Source organism: Mauremys reevesii, linkage group 18, assembly GCF_016161935.1.
Source record: "Mauremys reevesii isolate NIE-2019 linkage group 18, ASM1616193v1, whole genome shotgun sequence".
NCBI lineage: Eukaryota > Metazoa > Chordata > Testudines > Geoemydidae > Mauremys > Mauremys reevesii.
In genome coordinates this window covers 26,808,223-26,829,580 of record NC_052640.1, presented here as the reverse complement: position 1 = coordinate 26,829,580, position 21,358 = coordinate 26,808,223, and the positions used below count along the sequence as shown (strand labels likewise).

General features: G+C 54.6%; 1 protein-coding gene across 1 annotated transcript in view; it reads left to right on the top strand.

The window, feature by feature from the left end:
• LOC120386290 (proline dehydrogenase 1, mitochondrial-like) overlaps positions 1-17,506 on the top strand; it is a 28,135-nt gene extending 10,629 nt beyond the window's left edge. Inside the window, exons 3-14 of the mRNA XM_039505443.1 lie at positions 1,846-1,880; positions 2,468-2,617; positions 2,924-2,988; positions 3,759-3,875; positions 4,959-5,038; positions 5,860-5,941; positions 9,784-9,876; positions 10,246-10,392; positions 10,731-10,906; positions 10,991-11,089; positions 12,835-12,923; positions 15,933-17,506. Of these exons, the coding sequence (XP_039361377.1) occupies positions 1,846-1,880; positions 2,468-2,617; positions 2,924-2,988; positions 3,759-3,875; positions 4,959-5,038; positions 5,860-5,941; positions 9,784-9,876; positions 10,246-10,392; positions 10,731-10,906; positions 10,991-11,089; positions 12,835-12,923; positions 15,933-16,123 (1,324 nt within the window). The 3' untranslated portion in view covers positions 16,124-17,506. The remainder of the gene's footprint in view (positions 1-1,845; positions 1,881-2,467; positions 2,618-2,923; positions 2,989-3,758; positions 3,876-4,958; positions 5,039-5,859; positions 5,942-9,783; positions 9,877-10,245; positions 10,393-10,730; positions 10,907-10,990; positions 11,090-12,834; positions 12,924-15,932) is intronic.
• Positions 17,507-21,358: the final 3,852 nt, after the last annotated feature.

Sequence of the window (21,358 nt, the reverse complement as noted above, 5' to 3'; positions counted from 1 at the left end):
CCACCACCATTTCAGAGGACGTGCATCCATGCTGATGATGGGTTCTGCTCAACAATGATCTAAAGCAGAGTGGACCGACACATGTTCATTTTCATCATCTGAGTCAGATGCCACCAGCAGAAGGGTTTTTTTGGTGGTTCGGGTTCTGTAGTTTCCACGTCGGAGTGTTGCTCTTTTAAGACTCCTGGCAGCATGCTTCCCACTTCATCCCTCTCAGATTTTGGAGGGCACTTCAGATTCTTAAACCTTGAGTCGAGTGCTATAGCTATCCTTAGAAATCTCACATTAGTACCTTCTTTGTGTTCTTAAATCAAACGTGATGGGATTGTTTAGTCTGCAGAAGAGAAGAATGAGGGGGGATTTGATAGCTGCTTTCAACTACCTGAAAGGGGGTTCCAAAGAGGATGGATCTAGACTGTTCTCAGTGGTAGAAGATGACAGAACAAGGAGTAATGGTCTCAAGTTGCAGAGGGGGAGGTTTAGGTTGGACATTAGGAAAAACTTTTTCACTAGTAGGGTGGTGAAGCACTGGAATGGGTTACCTAGGGAAATGGTGGAATCTCCTTCCTTAGAGGTTTTTAAGGTCAGGCTTGACAAAGCCCTGGCTGGGATGATTTAGTTGGGTTTGGTCCTGCTTTGAGCAGGGGGTTGGACTAGATGACCTCCTGAGGTCCCTTCCGACCCTGAGATTCTATCATTCTATGATTCTGTGTGTCATGATCACCCGAGACTGCTATAACATGACATATATGGCAGAATGCAGGTAAAACAGAACAGGAGAAATAAAATTCTCCCCCAAGGAGTTCAGGCACAAATTTAATTAATGCATTATTTTTTAACGAGCATCATCAGCATGGAAGCATATCTTCTGGAATGGTGGCTGAAGCATGATGGGGCATATGAATGTTTAGCATATCTGGCACGTAAATAGCTTGCAACACCAGCTACAAAAGTGCCATGCAAATGCCTGTTCTCACTTTCAGGTGACATTGTACATAAGAAGCAGGCAGCATTATCTCCTGTACATGTAGACAAACTTTTGTCTGAGCGATTGGCATTGAAAATAATCCAGAAGAAAAGCAGAGGCAGGAGGAAGAACTAGGGCAGGGTCAGTGCCTGGGAAACGAACAATAATTTGCTCTGAAGCAGGCCTGGAGAAAGAGGGGAGATGGATGCAGTGAAGGGGCTGAGGCTCAGCTCTCCGTAGAGGGTACGTGCTGGCACAGTGTAAAGCTTTGGGATAAGCAGCCCAGGGTGGTTCAGGCTGGTGCTGTTTGGTATGCAGACCCTGTGGGAGGGAGGTGAGGGCTTCTATCAGTGTGACACTTGTCACAAGTTGGGGCATTTGCCCCAGTGTCCAGCTGAACTAGAGTGTGGACGTTCTGGCTCCCCAGGTTCCCCTGCAGTTTCGTGAGGGGAATTTACTCTCCTCACCTATAGCAGTTTCTCCACCTCTGAGCTGGCTGCCCCATGGGGTGGGGTAGGAATCTCAGCTAACATTTCCCAAGGCACTGAAGGTTCCACTGATTTTCATTTGGTGGGAGGAGGTAGCTGCACATGGCTGACTCTGATGGGCGTAAGCCCGAAGGAGGCTTTGGAAAATATCCCCTTCCCCGCCAGCGAAGTGCTCTGGGCCCAGAGGCCGAGAGAAGTGCTTCTGTGAATGGCCATTGCCGGAGTGAAGAACAGGAAGGATGAGGGGCTTGTGGAGACCTGGCCCTTTGGCTATGGGGAGCTGACCCCTGTGAACCCAAGCGAGCTGGTTGTGAGGGGGGTGCACTGTAGTCCCAGGGGGGCGCCTGAGCTGCCCTGGTGCCTGTCTCACCATCTGCTTCCTTCCTCTAGCTCCTGTACCTCTGCATCTGAGAAGGAGACGGGGGGTGAGTGACACAACCGCTCCTAACACATCCTAGTTGGACACAGATCCATTGAGACTCTACCCCAGACCATCCCCTCCCCAGTATGCTCCAGGGCTCTGGCCCTCACACCCTTGTTGTGCAGAAAGGCCTGGGGCTCAAGTGGCCAATGGGTGGAAAGTACCTTGATCTGCTCATAAACTGAAAACCCAGGCACAGACTGTGTTTAAACTGCTCTGGGGGGGCCCTCGGGGGCTCACATTGCTACAAAGCGGAGATCCCTGAGATCGGGCAGCTGCTGGGTTCTCACATAGGTCTTAAGGCTGGAACATCTAACCTGCTCTTGTGCATAGCACAGGCCAGGCAATCCCACCCCATGAGTCCTGCATCCAGCCCATTGGCTTGTGGCTGAGGTAGAGCAGATCTTCTTCTAGAAGGACCTCGACCCAATGAAAATCTAGCCCTGGGACTTTCTCCTAGGGCGGGAGAAATCCCCACAGAGGCTTGGGCAGGGCTTGGTAAGAGTAAGGGGGCTTGTTCCAGGGGCATGTGGGCTCTTGGCCATCTCCCCTCTGCCGTGTCTGCAGCACGCTCCCTCTACCTGTCCCCAGGTGCCACCCAGAGAGAGAAGCAGTACCTTGCGCATCGGGGGTTCGGGGACCGCCGGGACAAGGTCATCAGTGCCCGCACCTACTTCTATGCAGACGAAACCAAGTGTGACCAGCACATGGAGACATTCCTGCGCTGTATCGAGGCCTCAGGTAGGCACCCTGCATATGCCACCCCCAGAGTGCCCCTGTCGGCTGTGTCTGACTGTCCCTCTGGGAGCACCTGGCCCTGTGCCCCTCCCCCAGCAGGCTGCATTGCCATCGGTGGGCCATGGCTCTCCGAGTGCCCTCCTGCTGCGGTCTCTGGAGGGTACCCAGCAGGGGCGGAGGGCAGATCTGCCAGCTCACATGGGCTTTCTGAATTCCTCCTCCCTCTCTGGATTGCCCTGGGCTGCTTTCCTTTACCTGCCCTGGAGTTTGGATGCTGCAGCCGCCTCAGCTCTCTCTGCCTTCGTTTAGGTGGCAGCTCCGAGGACAGCTTTTCGGCCATTAAGCTGACAGCTTTAGGGAGGCCTCAGTTCCTGGTGAGTGACTGACTCTCGGTGCCAGGGCCCCCACGTGCTAGCAGAGGGAGGGGTGCTCAGGCTGAGACAGGCTCTGGGAGTTACTTGGAGACTGTTCCAGGTGGCAGGAGCTGCAGAGGCGGCAGCTCTGGTGTGAGAGGACGGAGGCCCCTAACACTAGATCTGCCTCGTTGTGCTCATCGCAGGCAGCACCCCACTGCCTGGGCTCAGTGCAGCGAGCTGGGTGCCAGGCAGGATGGTTCCTCCCTTCGGGTGCATGCCAGGCACATGCTTAGACTGTCTGTCAGTGATGCTCAGTTGACACCCTGGGGAGGCCGGTATCCCGGTCAGGGCAGCGGCTTGGGCCTCAGTCCATCCCTGGAGAGTCAGAGCTCCCCTGATGTCTGGCCCAGGCCTCACCTGATGTAGAAGGGCTTGAGCTTGCCTCTTGCTTTGAGGACGGAGATCTGGCTAAATGCTAGGTTAGCTCACTAGGACCCCCTGCCTAGCGTCAGGTTTAGGGGCCTTGATCTTTACTAGGAGGGTAGTGGGAGGTGCCAGCACTGTCTGGGTGGGAGCCCAGCAGGGCCTGTCTGGGTGGGAGCCCAGCAGGGCCAGTCTGGGTGGGAGCCCAGCAGGGCCAGTCTGGGTGGGAGCCCAGCAGGGCCAGTCCTGCTCACTTGGCATGGCAGTGCCCAGCACCCCAGGATACAATCGCAGGGTGGGGGAGCTCTGAGGCATCCCGGCTGGGGAGAGGAGCAGGGAGCTCACCCTGCGGTCTGCCCCCGCAGCTGCAGTTCTCGGAGGTGCTGATGAAATGGAGGAAGTTCTTTCACCAGATGGCTGCAGAGCAGGGCAAGGCCGGGCTGGCTGTGATGGAGACCAGGCTGGAGGTGAAAAAGCTGCAGGTGAGCTAGGGGCAGCACTCCCAAAGGAGCTGTCCTCCCCAACTCTGCCCCAGGGGCATCTGTGCTGCTCGGGCCCTGGGTGCATCACCCTCCTGGGGGACTGTGCCCCCACCTTTCTCGGGGGGGAGGGGGTTGTGAAACACTTCGGAGCCTTGGATCAAAGCACTGGGGAGGGCTCTGAGTTCCTACAGAGAATTCTTTCCAGGTGTCTGGCTGGGGGTCTCACCCCCATGCTCAGGGTCTAGCTGATCGCCATATCTGGGGTTGAAGGAATTTTCCTGGAGGTCAGATTGGCAGAGACCCTGGGGGTTTTTTGCCTTCCCCTGCAGCATGGGGCACGGGTCACCTGCCGGCTTGAACTTGTGTAAACGCTGGATTCTTTGTAACTTGACGTCTTTAGACCATGATGTGAGCACTTCAGTCACTCAACCAGCAGTGAGGGGTCTATTACAGGCGTGAGTGGGGGAGGTTCTATGGCCTGTGATGAGCAGGACCTCAGACTAGATGTTCAGGATGGTTCCTTCTGGCCTTAAAGTGTGAGTCTGGGAGGAGCATTGTTCTGGTTCCATGCCCAGTGACCGAAAGAGCGTGATGCAGCAGCCAGTAAAATGCATGCCCTGTTCCTCCCTAGCCAAGTAAGCTCATTTCTGTGCATTTCCCCCAGTCCTTCCCCTGGGCTGGGGTTGCGCTACAATCCCCCTCCCCCTTCATAGGTCCCAGTGCACCATAAGTCTCCTGAGATCCATTGTTGCCCCTTCCAGGCAGAGCAATGGGAGGAGCCCCTCTTGTGCTGGTACCAGTGAGGTCTGTCCCCGTTGCTGGTGCATGTGCCTGCATGGCTCAGCACCAGGAGAGAACCCTCTGGGAAACACTGAGTGGCTGTTTGGTGCCTTTGACCCCACGGGGGCTGTGTGGTGTGCGGGAACTGGCACGGTCCCACCCCAGCCATCGCCTCGGAGCAGGGTCACGACTCAGGGTAGAGTCCAGGCCTGCAGCGCAAAAGCAGCAGGGCTGCTGCTCACTGCAGCGTTTGGGGACAGCAGGCGGCAGCGGGGACTCTGACCTGCTCCTTTCTCATTGCAGGAGACCCTGGCGAACCTTGGGATTGCGACCAAAGCGGAGAGCCAGCACTGGTTCACCGGCGAGGACCTGGGCGTGTCTGGGTGAGCTCCCTCCTGGTGGCAGCCAGCCTGACCCTCTGGCCTTCCCGGAATGTGCTGCAGAGTGGGGAGGGGTGGGGGTGCCCCAGAAAGGAGCATGTGAAGGGGTCCCAAAGGCTTCCATTTCAGCCAGTGTGTGCTCTGCCAGAGAGGGACTGGGGTAGGAGGCAGAGAGGGGAGCTTCCCAAATCCTAGAGCAATGGCTTGGGGCAGGGGTCCTGGGAGAGGCTGCCTTTAGGTAATAAGGTGGTAATTGGAGATATTCCAATCTCCTAGAACTGGAAGGGACCTTGAAAGGTCATCAAGTCCAGCCCCCTGCCTTCACTAGCAGGACCAATTTTTGCCCCTGATCCCTAAGTGGCCTCCTCAAGGATTGAACTCATAACCCTGGGTTTAGCAGGCCAATGCTCAAACCACTGAGCTATCCCTCCCCCCCTTTCTCAGAGGCCAGGGAGCTGCACTGAGAAGGGGTAAGAAGCGGTGGTGGCCATGTTTGTTGTGGGCATTTTGAGGGGCATGTTACTTCTCGGAGTGGTTTGGGTGGAAGTTTGCCTGGGTAAGTAGCCAGAGTTGCCATGCAGTTCCTGCTGCTCTGCCAGGCTCCCGGTGACCAAGGACAATCCAGTGCCAGGACCTATGCCCAGGGAGCTCTGCTGAAATCCCCCCCAAGATGGGTCATGATGGGCAGCAGTGGGCTCTGGGTCACTAATCCATCCTGACTAGTGAGGGAGCTGCTGGTGCACGCCTTGGGGAGGCCTGCTGGGGTTGGGGCCAGTCTGCAGCTTGCTTGGAGCTGGCGCTAACATGAGTCTTTGTGGCTGCAGCACTGTGGACTTGCTGGACTGGAACAGCCTGATTGACAGCCGAACGAAGCTCTCCAAACTGCTGCTCATACCAAACACGAAGGTGGGTGAGCGGCGCTATTTTGGCCCAGGGAGAGGCCCCAAGGGAACCCTCCTGAGCAGTAGAGCTGCTCCTCCCAGGTAATGGCATGGGACGCTGCAGCTGGAGAGCTCCATGGTGCTGTGCTGGACTGGGCAGGGGCCACCATGCGTCAGGCCTGCCGATGTTTTAGCCAGTCGGTTCTAAAACTCCCAAGTATCCGGGATCAGCCAGTCGCATGGGAGGCGCTTCCTCTCAGGCACTTCATCCTGATACTTGTCTGATAACTTGATTGCATCCCATTGCTTCTACTTACACCGTGCACCATAAATTCTCTCCCCTTGGGGTCTTCACCCGTCAGCACCGGGTTACCCTCTTTCTCCGTCATCACAAAGGGGTTGGGAGGGCTAAGAGTTTGTATTGTTGCATCCCTCCATGCACTGGGCTGCAAGGACCTGCATTCCTGACCTCCTCTTGGTCAGTGACACTAGCTGGGGAAATGCTCAGAGGGCCTGAGCTCGGGTCTTGGCAGGTAAGAGAAGTCAGACCTCTTGTTAATGCGTCATTGCAAGTTTGAGGGGTGCTGGCTGAATGTGGAAGAGGAGCCACGGGGTGGGACACACTGAACTTGATAGAACTGAGCCATGCAGAAAATAATCCAAGAGGGAATTGTTGCCTGAGCTATTGATTAGATCAATTTGTTTTCCCTTGTTGCCACGCTAGAATTTGGTAGGTTCTTGACCCAGGATCAGGCCTGGTATTATCAGAGTTCCTGGTTTGGGAGCCACAGGAGGCAGGATTGCAACACTCACACTTCAGCCATCGCACTGTTTCTGGTTTTATTAATACAGTTCAGAGCCACAAACACACTAACCCTGTGAGGCAGCTAGAGATAACACAGATGGAGCTGAGCATCCATAGACTCTCACCATCCTTTGAAAAACTGCCTCGGGTGTTAGTTATCTTCCTCATCTTCCCCCTCACCATCCTCAAGAGCCACACTTCTCAAGCCACACAAGCTGGGATACAACTTGTGTTATACCCACACCACTAGGCCTAATGCATATTCAGGAGGGGCTTCAGCCCCTTTTCCTTTACAGTTCCTCCCCCTACTAATTGGGTGCCCTTCTCCCATAGTCTTTTACCTCAAGCTTATTAGCACAGATGTCAGATAATTCCCATGACATTCTTGGAGTCAGACATCTGCTGATGTCCCTGACTAAAAATATCCCAAGATGGTATCAACTAGCATGTCATGATTACAGCAGTTTAGTCCCTACAGCACTCTGTCTTGTGCTGCCTTATGATCTAGGGTTACTCCCAGTTAGCTACTCCTGGTAAGGCTTTTTAGGCCTTGGGCCTTGATTAGTTTAGCTAAGCTACTGCCCCACAGTTGTTGAGGCTTGTAAGCTCATTGCATTACTGCCTTAACTTACACCTATGCCTCACCTAGCAAGTACCTTCACCTATAGGCTACAGCGGAGCCATTGGAGGTGAGGGGAGATGACCACAACCCTGTTTCATGGTGAAGTACTGAATTAAGGTTGTCTGCAAATGAAAGGGCCAAAGACCTAGGACATGGAGGTGGGGTGTCCACAGTCAGGAGCCATCTGGGAGGCACTCTGCTTGCTTGTTACAGGCATTCGGGGGAGTGCTATTTGAGATATCTCTGGCTAAACCAAGACTTGAATTTGGGGCCGGGCAGAAGTGAAGAGAGCCCTACAGGAGCAGACATGGACATAGGTGTCTTCTGCATTGAAGTGATGCTCAGGTGGTGATCGGGAGCTGGTAGTGGTAGGGAGGGGTGACTGGGTGAGGCACCTGTCAATACTCAGTGCCAGTGTGGGTGATGGTAGAATGTTGCTAGCTGCCAGATGGGTAGGAGTAAAGCCGGTGGCAGGGCCCTTGTCTCCAGAGGACAGTAACAGAATGAAATGGCCTTGGTTGATGCCAGGCTGGGCTCTGAGGACAGAACTTGAACTGGATGGAGGAGATGGTTGGTCAGATGTACATGGTGGTGTGTGCGGGTGCACTCCCAGGCTAAGCAGAGCCCTGCATGGGAGCAGGCCTGGTGGGAGGGGTGGCTAGAATCCATCTGCCCTGGATGGAGAGAGGACTCTAGGGTCCTCTCTGAGGCCCCAAGGGTCAGTCCTGAGGCCAGTTTTGTTCAATATCTTCATTAATAATCTGGAGGATGGCGTGGACTGCACCCTCAGCAAGTTTGCAGATGACACTAAACTTGGAGGAGTAGTAGATATGCTCGAGGGTAGGGATAGGATACAGAGGCACCTAGACAAATTAGAGGATTGGGCCAAAAGAAACCTGAGGTTCAACAAGGACAAGTGCAGAGTCCTGCACTTAGGACGGAAGAATCCCATGCACTGCTACAGACTAGGGACCAAATGACTAGGCAGCAGTTCTGCAGAAAAGGACCTAGGAGTTACAGTGGACTAGAAGCTGGATATGAGTCAGCAGTGTGCCCTTGTTGCCAAGAAGACTAACGGCATTTTGGGCTGTATAAGTAGGGGCATTGCCAGCAGATCAAGGGACGTGATCATTCCCCTCTATTCAGCACTGGTGAGGCCTCATCTGGAGTACTGCATCCAGTTTTGCATCCCACACTACAAGAAGGATGTGGATAAATTGGAAAGAGTCCAGTGGAGGGCAACAAAAATGATTAGGGGGCTGGAGCACATGACTTATGAGAAGAGGCTGAGGGAACTGGGATTGTTTAGTCTGCAGAAGAGAAGAATGAGGGGGGATTTGATAGCTGCTTTCAACTACCTGAAAGGGGGTTCCAAAGAGGATGGATCTAGACTGTTCTCAGTGGTGGCAGATGACAGAACAAGGAGTAATGGTCTCAAGTTGCAGTGGGGGAGGTTTAGGTTGGATATTAGGAAAAACTTTTTCACTAGGAGGGTGGTGAAGCACTGGAATGGGTTCCCTAGGGAGGTGGTGGAATCTCCTTCCTTAGAGGTTTTTAAGGTCAGGCTTGACAAAGCTCTGGCTGGGATGATTTAGTTGGGATTGGTCCTGCTTTGAGCAGGGGGTTGGACTAGATACCTCCTGAGGTTCTATGATTGCTGCCTCTTGGGCTTCAGCAGCTCAGAGCCGTAGCAGCGCTGCAGTCATGTCCCCGCTAGAGCAAGGGAGCTGGGGCTTGTGGGTTTCAGTAGCTGAGCTGTGCTCTAATCTGCTCTTCCCAGATGAGGAGGTGGAGTGGGGAGATCAGCCTGAGCATCCACCTCAGCCCCACCTCTGCACAGCCCAGTGCTGTTGGGCTGGCCTGAGCAGAGAAATGGGTTGGACACTCACCAGGCTTCTCAGCCAGGCCTGCCGGTGGAGCCGTTCCCCTGGCATGGAACCAGGGCAGGTTCAGGGCTAGGGGTGCAAGGGTTCTCCTCTCAAACAGCTTCTTGTGGGGCTCCATCCTGCTTCCCCAGCCCTGGCAAGTTAGCAGCTGCCATGACCCCAGGCACCTCACCCTCTACACCCTTTCTGTAACATCTGGGGAACAGCAGCTCTGGCTCCCAGTCGAAGGTGGCAGGTGCACAGGGTTGGTGAATGGGGCTAGGTGGCTGCCCCTTAGTCTGGAGCATGCTGGTACTCCTAGGAACCTGATCCCAGCTGGGCCCCCTCCCACTGCACTTTGATGCAGACAGGTCAGCACACGAGGCTTGTCCCATGTGCCTGGGGAGGGAGTGGGTAGCTGCATGGGCTCTTGGGGTTAGCACTGGTCCTGATGCCTTGTGCCATGTCCTGCTCTGCACCCTGGGTGAGGGAGGGAGGGCTTATGGTTTGTAATGCCCAGGCTGTGGCCACAGGGGTGGGGTAGCACTGAGGCTCTCCGGTGCTTCTCCTTTCAGACTGGCCAGTTGGAGCCTCTGCTCTCGCACTTCACCGAAGAGGAGGACCTGCAGATGAAGCGAATGCTGCAGAGGATGGATGTCCTGGCCACGGTTAGGAGCTGCCCTGCCTGTACCATCATGGGGGTCTTGGTGGGAAGTTCTCCGAGCCGGGGAGAGGTAGAGTGGGCCCTGGCCCCATGGGGAGGGAGATGGACCTGCTCACCCATACCCCAGCATGGCCTCGGTGCCAGAAGGGTTTGGGCTGCTCTCCGTGGCTGTTCGCTGCTGGGCTAGGGTCACAGGACTCTTCTAGCAGGTGTTCCCTGGAGGCATTGGCCTGCAGGTGAGAGTGCTGCCATCTGCAGGACCTGTGCAGTACTACACACAGCAGTGGGCTCGGCATTGGCCCTGCAGACTTCACCTGAGCAGAACCTGTTCGCTGCTTGTGGCCTGACCTGAGGAGTGTCCTTCCCCTTGCAGAGAGCCCTGGAGCTGGGAGTGAGGCTGATGGTGGACGCTGAGCAGACCTACTTCCAGCCAGCCATCAGCCGGCTCACCCTGGAGATGCAGCGCAAGTTCAACATGGAGAAGGCTGTCGTATTTAACACCTTCCAGTGCTACCTGAAGGTGAAGGTCTGGCCGGTGTGAGCTGCGGGCAGGGGAGCTGGGGCCCAGCGTTGTGCGGGGTGCAGCCTGCATGCCGGAAGGGCTCCAGATGCAGTGGTGATGGCAGTGCTCCAAGCAGTGGTGGCAGGCAGTGGGGTGGAGATGCCTCAAGCTGCAGGAGGAGGGGGTGCTTCAATGGCAGCTCAGTCTCAGGGCAGAACTCCAGGAGCAGGCTTGGAGCCTTGCTCCTCTTCTCCCCTCCCCCCGCGCCCCTTCCCCCCCCGGCCCCAGACAGCACATCAGTGCAGGGAGCGACTGCTCCTGGCTGCGGATGGCACCGCTCCGTCTTTCCGCTGCAGGAGGCGTATGACAACGTGACAATAGATGTGGAGCTCTCTCGCCGTGAGGGCTGGCACTTCGGGGCCAAGCTGGTCAGAGGCGCGTACATGGAGCAGGAGCATGCCCGAGCTGCCCAAATTGGCTACGAGGATCCCCTCAACCCTACATACGAAGAGACCAACGAGATGTACCAGAGGTAGGGGTGCCAGAGCTGGGATGCTGGGGTGAGGAGGTGGTGCCCTGGGCACTTCCCTGTGCCCACATGTGATCTGTCCTGCAGGTGCCTGGACTACGTTCTCGAGGAGATCAAGTACAGCCAGAAAGTCAAAGTGATGGTGGCATCGCACAACGAGGACACGGTGAAGTTCACCATTCGCAGGTAGGTGGCAGCATGGCAAGAGCAGTGGGTGCCAGGCCTTGAATAGGGTGGGAGGTGAGGCTGCAGCAGAGCAGCTGCGTGGGAGCCTAGGATGGGGATAGCAGGGGCTGCTGTTGCAAGAAGACATTGAGCGGTGGCAGCAGAAATGTGTGGGTGACGTTTGCACAGCATCCGACAGCACTAGGAACGGGCTGGCCAGAGCTAGGGAAATGTGAATGGCTGGGCAGCAGTTCTGCAGAAAAGAACCTAGGGGTTACGGTGGATGAAAAGCTGGATATGAGCTGACCATGTGCCCTTCTTGCCAAGAAGGCTAATGGCATTTTGGGCTGTATAAGTAGGGGCATGGCCAGCAAATCGAGGGATGTGATCATTCTCCTCTATTCAGCATTGGTGAGGCCTCATCTGGAGTACTGTGTCCAGTTTTGGGCCCCACACTACAAGAAGAATGTGGAGAAATTGGAAAGAGTCCAGCGGAGGGCAACAAAAATGATTAGGGGGCTGGAGCACATGACTTATGAGGAGAGGCTGAGGGAACTGGGATTGTTTCGTCTGCAGAAGAGAAGAATGAGGGGGGATTTGATAGCTGCTTTCAACTACCTGAAAGGGGGTTCCAAAGAGGATGGATCTAGACTGTTCTCAGTGGTGGCAGATGACAGAACAAGGAGTAATGGTCTCAAGTTGCAGTGTGGGAGGTTTAGGTTGGATATTAGGAAAAACTTTTTCACTCGGAGAGTGGTGAAGCACTGGAATGGGTTCCCTAGGGAGGTGGTGGAATCTCCCTCCTTAGAGGTTTTTCAGGTCAGGCTTGACAAAGCCCTGGCTGGGATGATTTAGTTGGGGATTGGTCCTGCTTTGAGCAGGGGGTTGGACTAGATACCTCCTGAGGTCCCTTCCAACCCTGAGATTCTATGATTCTAAAGGGGCTGGAAGGAAGAGGGCCTGTGCATGGAATGGAATTGAATTCATGTACCTTCTTGTGCAGTTAGGAGAAATGGAATTGGGTCCTGGAATGTCTGGCAAATATGTCAGACCCTGGCAGAAGCAGCTTTCAAGAAGGGACTTTCCTTGCTTGCTCTACAGTGACCTTTCTGGCCTGCGGGTATAAATCTGTTGGCTCAGACCGGTGCTGAATGCCAGACTCCTGGGTTTTTGTATCAGTGGGAGTATGAAGGCTAGTGACCGCAGATGTTGCACAGCGGCCGGATGAAGATGTGCTGGGGTGGTAGACTGTTCCAGGCAGCACTATGTGCTGGGCAGATGCATGGGTGAGGGCATGCAGCTGTTCCAGGGAAGAGCTGTGCCAGGCACTCTGAGGGGATGGGCACTAGTTACCCAACTCTGCCATGCTTCTCTTGCAGTCTGCTACTTTTTTACCCTATGGGAAGTTGTTAATCCAGGCCTGTGGGCAATAGACCTCTGGAAAAGGAGCAGGATTCCCTGACCAGAGGCTGCTTCACTGTTCCTCCAGCTCACTCTGTCCTTCTAGTGTAGCATTTCCTTTTATTATTATTATATGGAGATATACCTATGTCCTAGAACTGGAAGGGACCTTGAAAGGTCATAGTCCAGTCCCCTCCCTTCATAGCAAGACCAAGTACCCTGACAGATTTAGGGATCTGGGGCAAAAATGGCCCCCTCAAGGATTGAACTCACAACCCTGGGTTTAGCAGGCTCAAACCACTCAGCTATCCCTCCCCGCTTCCTGCTGGGCATCTCCTGGTGTGACTGTGGTGCTTCCATTGCAGAATGGCAGAGCTTGGCATTCATCCCTCTGAGAAGAAGGTGTATTTCGGGCAGCTGCTGGGCATGTGTGACCAGATCACCTTCCCTCTGGGTAAGTGTCTGGTGTGCCCGAGGAGGGAAGGGGTGGGGTTTGCTGTGCTGTTTTCAGTCAGTGAGTAGAGAGCCAGCTGGCTGCCTTTTTTAAAAGGCCTTGAACAAGATCTCTCATGCGTGATTACTAAAGAGACGAGTCATGAGGTAGGAGGCTAGGTGTTATCATGGATCAGAAACTGGCTGAGAGTTTAAAAACAGGGGGAATTAAGTTGCTTTTATCATGGCCAGAAGTGAGGAGCAGGTGCTAGAGGCTGCTTGTGGCGTGTGGTTTAATGATCTGGGAAAGGAGCCAAGCAGCAAAGTGATGCAATTTGCAGAGGCCCTAACTTAGGTTAGTCAAGTCAAGCATGAGCACGGCAGCACTTCCGAGGGGCCTGGCTAGGCCAGGCAAGAGGACAGCTCAGTGCTGAGCAATGCAGGAGAGGACACGCTAGCTTGTGCACCTTGCCATGTTGTAACGAACTGTGTGAACTCAGGATGGGCCGGTGTGTGTGGCCAGCTCACTGAAGATCTGCTCAGTGCACGGCTGTGGTCAAGTCCAACAAGATCTTAAGGTGCATAAGAAACAGGACGGAGAATATAGTCATAAGTCATTATACAAATCCATGCTTGGCGCATCTGGGTCCTGCGTTCTGTACCTTTCACCCGATCTCAAAGGATATTGCACCATCAGAAGGGCACAGAGCCAGGTGACAATGACCAGAGGCAGGAAAAGCTTTGGCTGAAGAGATGGAAGAGACGGGCACTGGTCTCCTATGAAAGGAGATGCATACATAAGGGACACTATAGAAGTGTATAAAATGACTGATCTAGAGAAGGGAGATTGTGTGCTTGTCCTCTGGATGTTCCTTGCTCTGGTGCTAAGACAATGACATTGGAAGGTGACAAATTCAAAGACTAGGGGGGGAAAAAACATTTCATTCTAGCTGTAACGAGACTGTGGAACTCACTGCCACAGCGTATTAAGGCAGAGAACTTAGCCACATTCAAAGGCTGTTGGACACTTCTGTGGGTAACAAATAGCCAGAGGAGTTGAATTAAATTTAAAAAGCTCAAGAAAAGACATCAACTCCCCTGCTTCTGGGTTGGAGCTCACGGACTCCCCTGGGGCAGGTGCCTATCCCATCACTGCCTATTGTGAGGTGTCTCGCACCTTGCCCTGAAGCAGGATACTGGCCTAATGGGCCATAGTGCTGACCCAGTCTGGCAATACCTGTGTCCACACTGGCCTGGCTTCAGGAGCTCTGCTGCACCTTCATGGTGGAACCGCTGGCTGCTCTGAATCACTAAAGCTTGTGGGACAATTGGAAGAGCTGAGTCAAGTGGTTTCTTCCCCCCTTGGCCTGTGTAAGTAGCCATGGCATCAAATCCCATCCTGCTGCAGCATGTTAGCGCTCGCCAGCATTCCTCTGCTGTCTCTACGGGGAAGAGGAGGAAACGTGCATGATGCTGTGGCTACTGTGGAACTAAATCTGCATGGGAATGTCGTGTGAGTGGAGTTGTGGTGTGGTTTGCCCGTGGCACTGCAGAGCTGCCCGGTGCTGCTCCACCCTTGCGTTAGCCGCGCGTGGGACAGCGCTGTCTGCACTGCCTGGGCTGGTGCGGATGAGGAGTGCCAAGGCGCTCGGTAACGGTTCACGTGCCTGTCACTAATGCAGTGGCAGTGCTGGGCTGTTGCTCTTCATCCCACTGGAGTCACAGCAATTTCCTTGGTGAGCTGAGGGGGGATTAGCCCCTCCAGTCTCCTTCAGCCAAGTCACTGGCCTGCTGGTACTGGCTGGAAAAGACCAAGTTTGTCAGAACTTGGGTATTCTCTGCCTCTCAGGACTACTGAATGATTGAGACATGTTCTCTATGGCTCATCTTGCTCTGCTCTGCTTCAGGGGAGAGTCACTTTGGTTCAGACTGGAGTCTGAACCTTTCTCTCAAGTCCCTTTGGTACCTTCAGAGCACTTCCAGAATTGTCCCTCTGCCCCATAGGGGCTGCTCTCACTCCTCCCTGCATCCAGTCCTGCGGTCTCTGCATGAAGCATGAAAGGGTTCAACGTGCTGCAGTCAGACTGTAGTGAACGTGGTGGGGTGTAACAAAGGAATGAGAAGAAATGGTGTTAGCAGGTCATGTAGGGTGGCTCTTTCCCGCTGGGCTGCCTCGAGGCCAGGGTGCAAATTCCTTTGCTTGGGACATTGAAACGAGAGTCCTCTCTGCAGTGTGTAACTTCGAGGCCACGGAGGTGGTCTGGCTCAGGGGTGGGCAAACTTTTTGTCCCAATAGCCACATTGGGGTTGCAAAACTGTATGGAAGGCCGGGTAGGGAAGGCTGTGCCTCCCCAAGCAGCCTGGTCCCTGCCCCTTATCTGACCCCTCCCACTTCCTGCCCCCTGCTCCTTGTCCCCTAACTGCCCCCTCCCGGGACCCCCTGCCCCTATCCAACCCCCCTGCTCCCAGTCCCCTGACTTCCCCAGTACTATCCCTACCCCTGCCCCAGACAGGACCCCATGCCTATCCAATCTCCCAGTCCCCTTACTGTCCCCCACACAGAACCTCCACCCCATCCAACTGCCCCCTTGCTCCCTGTCCCTTGACTGGCCCCAGGGACCCCATGCCCCTTATCCTACCCCCTGGCCCACTTACCATGCCACTCAGAGCAGCATGTCTGGCAGCTGCACCGCCTGGCCGGAGCCAGACACGCTGCTGCTCTGCTCGGCAGGAGCGCGCAACCCCCGCCACCCAGAGCGTGGCCTGTGCGGCTTGGCGGGTGAGGGAACAGTGGGGTAGGGGGCCGGGGGCTAGCCTGCCCGGGCAGGAGCTCAGGGGCCAGGCAGGCCGATCCTGTGGGCCAGATGTGGCCAGCGGGCTGTAGTTTGCCCACCTCTGGTCTAGCTCTGGGAGGCCAGATCCTGAGCTGGTGTGAACTGGTGTCTCAGCAGCCGATGGAGTGGGGTTGATTTGCACTAGCACAGATTCATGCCCATTGTATCCTGTAAGTTACCTTGATTTCTGTCCTCAGGGCAAGCAGGTTATCCCGTCTACAAATACGTTCCATACGGCCCTGTGAACGAAGTGCTGCCGTACCTGTCCAGAAGGGCCCTGGAAAACAGGGGCTTCATGAAGAGAGCCAAACGCGAGAGGGAGCTCCTCTGGAGTGAGTTCAAGAGAAGACTGATCACTGGCAGCCTCTTCTGTAATCCAAGCCACTAACCTGCCCTGCCTTGGGCTGGGATATAGACGTAGAACCGCTGCCATGCTGCAGCAAATGTCCCAGACAGGCCAGCCTAGTGGCTTTTTAATAGATCTGCTGCTGTTTTTCTCCAACTACCCCTTTCCACCAATCTCCATCCTCCCCGCAGAGGCCTTCTCCTGTGGCAAAGACATTCTCTAGTGCATTACTATCTGACCTGCACCAGTGACCCTCCAGTATGGGGCAGGCCCATGTGGGATGGTTCAGGAGCAGCCGTTTCCTTAAGGACGTGCTTACACCCATGCAGTTAAATGTTGCCCTAGGACACCGTTGCCTCTCCGGGATTTAATACAACTGCAGAAGGGCCCCCAGTTAAAGGCAGGGCTTTGCGGGAGAGCAGCGATGGGTGGGACTCTCAATGTCACTGCAGGCCAAAGCCACCCACTTGTGATGCCATCCATCTTCCTGGTGCTGGCAAGATCCTGTTGCTGGCTCCTAGGAGGATGGATGGCATGCCCCGGGGTCAAAGGTTAAGTCCTTAGAAAGCAGTTGGGGGCTCCCCAGGGTGAGGTGAGGACGGTGGGAGCTGGCTGTTCACAATGTAGGGGGCGGTTCCATCCAGGCAGCTCTGTGGCCTGCATGGTGCTAGGGGTTACATACCTCTTCAATTGTGGCCTCACCACGGGGAGTGTCCCTGGTTTACAGATAGGGAAACTGATTAAGTGACTGGCCTGAGGTCACACAGGAAGGAGTTGAGTAGAGCCAGGACTGGTTCTCAGGCTAGTGCCTTCATCACCCCCCCCTTCCCTCCCCAGGCTGGGCCAGCCTAGCTGTCTAAGGTGGGTTGGGGATTCAGCTGAGGGTGGACTTTGCTCTGTGAGGGGTATGACGTGGGGGGTTGTAGATTGTTTGACAAGCTTGAGCTGGATTTCCCTCTGCTGGCTGGGCCAGCTGCCTTCAAGGGGTGGAACTCCAGTCCATGACACTTGCAAAGCCTCCCCCCTGCCCTCACCAGCCAAAGCCTGTAGACCTGGTCACTCAAGCCCAGGGCCTGCCTAGCTGCTGGAATGTGTATGTAGGGTGGGGGTGATGCCTCTCCCACCTGCTGCTCAACCTGGCTGTGAACAGAGTCTGGGGGGCAGTGCGGCTGGTCTCTGGGCACAGACTGCACCCAGCCAGCGCTTCCCTTGTCCTGCAGCTGACGGAGGAAGGGCAGGTGCTGACTGCAGCACAAGGGGAAGCACCATGCTTGGGAATGCGGTAATTTGGTGGAGGGTGGTATGTGCTGCTGTTAGAACTGGGGGTTTGATAGGTGGCCCAGCTGTCTGTGCTGCTGGGTTGTCTTGGAGCCCCGGGTTTGAAAAAAGAACTGAGATTGTATTAAACCTACCCCCGTTCCCAGACCTGTGTCGCTGTGGTTTGTTCGGCCGGAGAGCCTGGGCTCCAGGGGAGAAGGACCTGCCCCCGGGCTGGCTTAGAGCAGTCCTGGCTGGGGCTAGCACGGTCCATTAGCGGAGGATTGGTGAGTACCTCTTAGCAATCTGCTCTGAGCCTTTGCCTCGGCCCCCAAGGGAGTAGCCCAGAGGGCAGGCACTCAAATGCAGGTTGCTTTTGGAGGGTGGGAGGAAATTGGGGGTCCAGGGTCCTGTGCAACTGAAAGGTGGGTGGGGGAAAGGGCACTAAGCATTCAAATAGCTGTCCTGCTGCCTCTGGAAGAACTAGCACAGAGTGTCCTTTAAAATGACTCTGTACCTGCTGGGCCCATTGCTGCTGCTGGCACCTGCTCCTGGGGCATAAAACGGATCCCACAGATGCAGAAGGGGTGTCCTGCCTTCCCTGCTGCAGGCCGGGGGGGGGGGGGGGGTGGGTTAAGGCGTGCCTGGGAACAAGGAGAGGTATCTGCCTCCCCTTTGTGAATCAACTAGCTGAAGTGCTGCCAAGCAGGGTATGAAACAAAGCAATGTGGAAATGGTTTCCTGGCTCATGAAGCTTCCTCTGCATGAGAGGGAGGAGGCTAAAGCAGCTTTCTTTCATTAAAAGCCCCAGAATGTGCATAGCTGCCTTTGTCAAGGCATAAGGGAAGGGAGAAAGCAGCCCTGGCTCTTAATCCTCATTGATTCTCCTGCTCCAGGATTTGAGTAGCCAGCCCTGCCTGAAAGGTGTGCAGCGGATTAGCCCTGCTGCAACCCCTAGGAATGCTACCCTCAATTGTTCCCCCTCGGAGGTTACCAGAGGCTCTGTGGGTGGTGGGTATCATAGACTGGGGGGGCAGGGGGGGATCTGCCTCCCTAAAGAGCCAGGCATGGCTCTGCCCCTAGGCCCCTTCCTGCTCTGCAGCTCCTGTGTGATGGCCCTAGCTCAGGCCTGGGGAGGTTGTAGCTGCACTGCCCACCCTCCCCGGGCTGTGGGTACTCACCTGGGATGGGATCCTGTGGGGCTGGGGGCTAGCCTACCCCCTCAGCTGGTGATTCTCTCCCTGCCCATAAGACTCCTTGCTGCTCACACATCTCCTGCCCTCGGCACACAAGTCTTCAAGCAAAGTCCTTGGGTGAGGGCTTGCTTCCCCTGGTGATCACAAAATCACCCCTCCCTGCAAGTGGTTCTCACCCTGAAGCCGAGGGCCCCACTTGCATCCCTACCATGGTGTTCCCCACTATCAAGGCCTCACCTATAACTGCTGTTTAGTGTGGCTGACTCAGGCTGTTATCAGTGTTGTAGCCATGTCAGTCTCAGGACATCAGAGAGATGGGGTCGGGGGGGTGGGGGTTAATACCTTTCATTGGACCAACTTTTGTTGGTGAGAGAGACAAGAGTGAAAGGTTGTGTCTCAGGGTTAGTGAGAGTCTCATGATCTGTGATGAATTCCGTGAAACCCCAGCTCCTGAACTCCTGTGAATCTAGGAGAATCTCAGCCAGCCTTTAAAACAAGAGTCAGTTTTTAGCCCTGCTGCATGGGGAAAAAGCTGGAGTGGCTCCTACAGGCTGGGATGGAAACACCAGAAGGTCAATGTACAGAGCCTGACACTTTTAAAATCTCAGGATTTTGAAGAGCCTGATTTGTGATTCACACTATTGCAAACCCTAAGGGTTCTGATCATGAATCAGCAGGTGTTGCACAAAGTTCCTGCTGAAGTAGAGGGGGGCAAACAAAAATTGGGTGAATAGTAAATATGCCCCAAAAAGTTCATGGGGGGGGGCACTGTACCTACTCACTAATCTGGGTCGGATCAGCCAATAGTTTCACCTGGAACATGTTTGGAAAAGTCACGGTTGGGTTTGGTTGGACATTTTTTTAAATGACCAGTTTTGAGGTTCCAGTTTGAATTGACATTTTCCAAACAATGTTTTGCGATGACATTTTTAAATGAAATGTCAATTTAAGTCAATGTTTTGTTTGAAAATGTTGATTTGAATCCCCGGTCAGTGTTTCATGTGACCTGAAACTGGGGGTTTTTATTTTTCATTTTGGGATGGAAAAACTGAAGCAATTGGGTTGTTTTTCGTTTGTTTTTGGCCACTGACCTGAAACATCAAGTATTGTCCTGCTCTGTCCTTGCGTGTACTCCCTGTAAGCCCAGCCCTTAGGCATGTGCTCCCCAATCGATCAGGGGGCTCACCCAAAACTCAAACACTTCTAAATATAGCCCTCCCCCTAACCCACAGCCAGCCACAAACATCGTCCTAAACTGCTCCAGCCTGAGCGCTTCTCCAGCTCCGCCCTCACTAACCCCACAAATTGCTGATGCTCCCTTCTTCCCCCCCCCAAAAAAAAACCCTGCTGTCTGAGTTCTTCCCCTAATCCACGGCCCTGGGCTCTTCACTGCAATTTCCTCCCGAACTCTCTGCCCCTCCACTCAAGTGCTCCCCCTTCTTTGAGTAGCATCCCTATGGGTACGTCTTCACTAGCAATCGATTTCTCGGGGATCGATGTATCGCGTCTCATCTAGACACGATATATCGATCCCCGAACGCGCTCCTGTCAACTCCGGAACTCCACCAACGTGAATGGCGGTAGTGGAGTCGACAGGGGGAGCCGCGGACGTCGATCTCGTGCCGTGAGGATGGTAGGTAACTCGATCTAAGATATTTCGACTTCAGCTACGCTATTCACGTAGCTGAAGTTGCGTATCTTAGATCGATTCCCCCCCCCCCCCCGGTGTAGACCAGCCCTATGGGTGTGCATGTGCGTGTCCCCCTCAAGCCCTGATCGGAACGTTCTAGCTACCGGTGCCTATTCAGCCCAATCTTACCCCCCATGCACTGAAGCGTCCTGCTCAGCCATTGGTGCTGTGACACACCAGTCATAGCTACTGATGCAAGCTCAGCTGGGGGTGCCTGGACCCTGTGTACCAAGCGAGCAGTGGTGTTTGACATCCACAAAGCCTGTGTTATGCTCATTATTGGCAACCTCAGCTATAGTGTCAGTACCAGGGTCTTTTCCAGTACCACAGTTCTGATACTTGATGGATCGCTCAGTGTCGGATGAACCAGAGTCCCAGTTGCTGTCAGCTACTGAGCATCTCATAGTACCAAGATCTCAGTCTCTAAGTGTCCGCTCCCTGGCAGAGGTTTCTCCTCTGCCCTCAGTGGCAGCTCCCCCACAGGAAGATGTTGAGGAAAAAGAAGCGGACACCGTTGTTCTGTTTGAGGTTCTCCTACATTGCCCTGTAGGAACCTGCCCTCATACAGTGAGGACTCTGCAGCTCATCAGGTGTGGTGGAAGCAGCCCTGTATACAACTTCTGCTCCCCTATAGACCCCCCACAATGCTGATACTGGGACCCATGGGCTGCTTAGCTGCAACAATCCAGTAAATACTGGTACTGTCCCTTAGGGAGACTGGGGTTCCACATCCTCCCTCTACCCTTTCAAGGTAGGAGATGTTGAAGGGCAGATGTGGAAGTCACCCCTGAAAGTCCCATTTTATTGTTGCTGCTGGATGAGGCACTCATGCTTCCCCCTCTTTCTCTCGCTAACAATTTCAGGGCTTCATTAGAAGGGTAGCGAGTGCACTACAGCTCCCTCTGGAGGATGTCAAAGACTAGCAGCACAGGCACTCAGCAACACCCTCCAGAGTGGCACTGCCTGTTAATAAGGTTCTTCTGGATCCAGCTCAGACAGCCTGGCAGAGCCCATGCCACCAACATGCAAAAGGGCAACAAGTATTATGCACCCTTAAGGACTCGGACTTTGTTTTGCCATCACCGACCTAACTGCCTCATGGTGGATGCTGCAAATGAGGGGGCTAGGCAGCAT